The 2248-nt window shown below is 41.1% G+C and overlaps 1 protein-coding gene across 1 annotated transcript; it reads right to left on the bottom strand.

Moving 5' to 3' along the window:
* Positions 1 to 787: 787 nt before the first annotated feature.
* Positions 788 to 1756, bottom strand: LOC130467593 (uncharacterized). The gene is made up of 2 exons (XM_056836146.1): positions 1209 to 1756; positions 788 to 1112 (listed from the first exon to the last, which is right to left on the bottom strand). The coding sequence occupies exons 1-2, from the start codon at positions 1754 to 1756 to the stop codon at positions 788 to 790; spliced, it is 873 nt and encodes a 290-aa protein (XP_056692124.1).
* Positions 1757 to 2248: the final 492 nt, after the last annotated feature.

Below are 2248 nucleotides of genomic sequence, written 5' to 3'. Positions count from 1 at the left end.
AAGAAACCTCATTTGCATCTTCTTGCAGAAAGTCTAAGTCAACCGGAGCATCAATCACAGACCTTGCCTTAGTTTTAAACACATCCCACCATTGGGCTTTATCCTTCTTCAAACTGGGGTAATGTGCAAAGTATACTTGACTAACTTGGTAAGACAATACAAACGGGTCATACTTTGGGTATCTCTTAGAATGATTGATCTCAACAAGTTTGTATTGTTCATGAATGTTCATACCCTTCACGGAATCCATCCAGCTACACTTAAACAAGATTGTCTTGTACTCTTGAAGCTTACCACAATAAGAAACTTCAATCACCTCCTCCAAAATGCCAAAGTAGTCAACTTCATCAGGACTTTGTACACACACTCCATAATTCATAGTTGACTTGTGTTTGTCGTAGTCATGAGTTTGAAAATTATATCCATTCATATAGAACCGACTCCATGTCCTTACTTGTCTAGAGGGGCCCATCGCAAGCGCCCGTGTCACATCATTAGGACTCAAAGACCGGAGAACCTAATTCGTAGAATTAGTCAGTAATTTTTTTTTTCTTTCAATGACTAGTGTAAGTAATTAATATTGTATATGAATAAAAGAAAAATACAATTAATCTCACATGTGACTTAAACCATCCAGGGAACCGGGCTTCGCATTTACTCCAAATATCCTCCATTACTATGTGAGGTTGAGTTTGGAGAATGTGCTCCTCAAATTTCCTATGGTAATTAAGGAAATAAAGGTTAAATACGTCGTTAGAAGAGTTTACAATAATTAAATTATAGTTTATTACCTTTCATATTCACCTAAGATACCACTGTTTGCAAGCACATAAAGATGTGCTCGATCATACTCCATGTCTTGCAAGAAGCGCAAACGGCCCTTAGTAGGTGCACGACCACAATCAACCCTGAACATCTCGGGGATATTAACGTCATGTTGGTTCAGCACAACCGAATGGACGTTTCTTCCTAGATCTCTTGCTTTGGTGTCAACCTCAGGTTGAAAATAGTGGGAACAAAAGTTCGAAATCTCCTCCATTAGGTAAGCATTGCATATGGAGCCTTCTACACATGCCTTATTTCCAACCTTACGCTTCAAATGGTTAAGAAACCTATAAATTATGTAAGTGTGATTAATAGTTACTAGTATACATATAAGATATTTAAAGTAATAATTTATGTACGCTTATTTGTATTACTTTCATTACCTTTCAAATGGGTACATCCACCTGTACTGGACGGGACCACCAACCTTTGCCTCATGTGGAAGATGAACTGGCAAGTGTTCCATTGAGTTGAAAAATGCAGGTGGAAAAATCTTCTCTAGCTTGCACAAGATCTCAGCTATATTCTTATCCAAGCGATCTATGTCACTCGCTTTGATAGTGGGGGCGCATAAGTCTCGGAAGAATTGACTAATCTCTGTAATTGCCTTCCAAACATGCAAGGGAAGCAACTCCTTCAAAGAAACCGGAAGTAACCTCTCCATGAAGACATGACAATCGTGGCTCTTCATTCCATACAGCTTGCATGATTGAAGATTAACACACCTGCTCAAGTTTGAAGCATAAGCATCCGGGAATTTCAAGTCTCGAACCCATTCACATAACACCTTCTTTTGAGCCTTGTCAAGTGCAAAGGGTGCTTTGGGCATGGTTTGATTTCCATTTCCAAGCTCTAACTGCCGACGTTTACAATACTTAGCCATATCTTTCCTTGCACTAGTGGTGTCCGAGGTGCTGCCTTTCACATCCATCACAGTGTTTATGAGTTGGTCAAAAAAGTTCTTTTCAATGTGCATGACATCCAAGTTGTGACGAAGAAGCAAATCCTTCCAATATGGGAGTTCCCATAGAATACTTTGTTTGAACCAAACCCTTTTTGGCACTCTTCAACTTCTTAAGAGCTTCAGGACCATCAGTTGCTTTAGGCAAGTCCTTCACACATTGCCACAATTCTTCTTCACACATTATATGCGGACCCATGCCATTTTCAACTTTATTTTTACTGACTGTTTTTTTGGCGGTCGGTAAAAACGGTTGGTAATAACGCGCTTTCTTGTGGTGTATGATGAATGAGATCTTCCCCAAGCTGGACTGGGAGGGCCGGGCTGTTGTGCAGGTGGTGTGCAAGCAGTGGCGTAGGTGGTCCAAGCTGCGCCACCGCCTCTCATACTCATACCTTGCAGGATGCTACCGTGGGTGGCAACGAGAGTGGGTGTGGACGCCTACCTTTGTCCCTAGGCCCG

Source organism: Spinacia oleracea, chromosome 2, assembly GCF_020520425.1.
Source record: "Spinacia oleracea cultivar Varoflay chromosome 2, BTI_SOV_V1, whole genome shotgun sequence".
Classification (NCBI taxonomy): Eukaryota; Viridiplantae; Streptophyta; class Magnoliopsida; order Caryophyllales; family Amaranthaceae; genus Spinacia; species Spinacia oleracea.
Note: the sequence above shows the minus strand (reverse complement) of the source record. Positions and strands in the feature narration are given on the sequence as shown.

Coding starts and splice junctions, on each gene's coding strand:
- LOC130467593 (XM_056836146.1), bottom strand. CDS start 1,756: ATGGATGTGAAAGGCAGCACCTCGGACACCACTAGTGCAAGGAAAGAT. Junction 1,113..1,208: donor TGGATGTACCCATTTGAAAG/GTAATGAAAGTA, acceptor CATAATTTATAG/GTTTCTTAACCATTTGAAGC.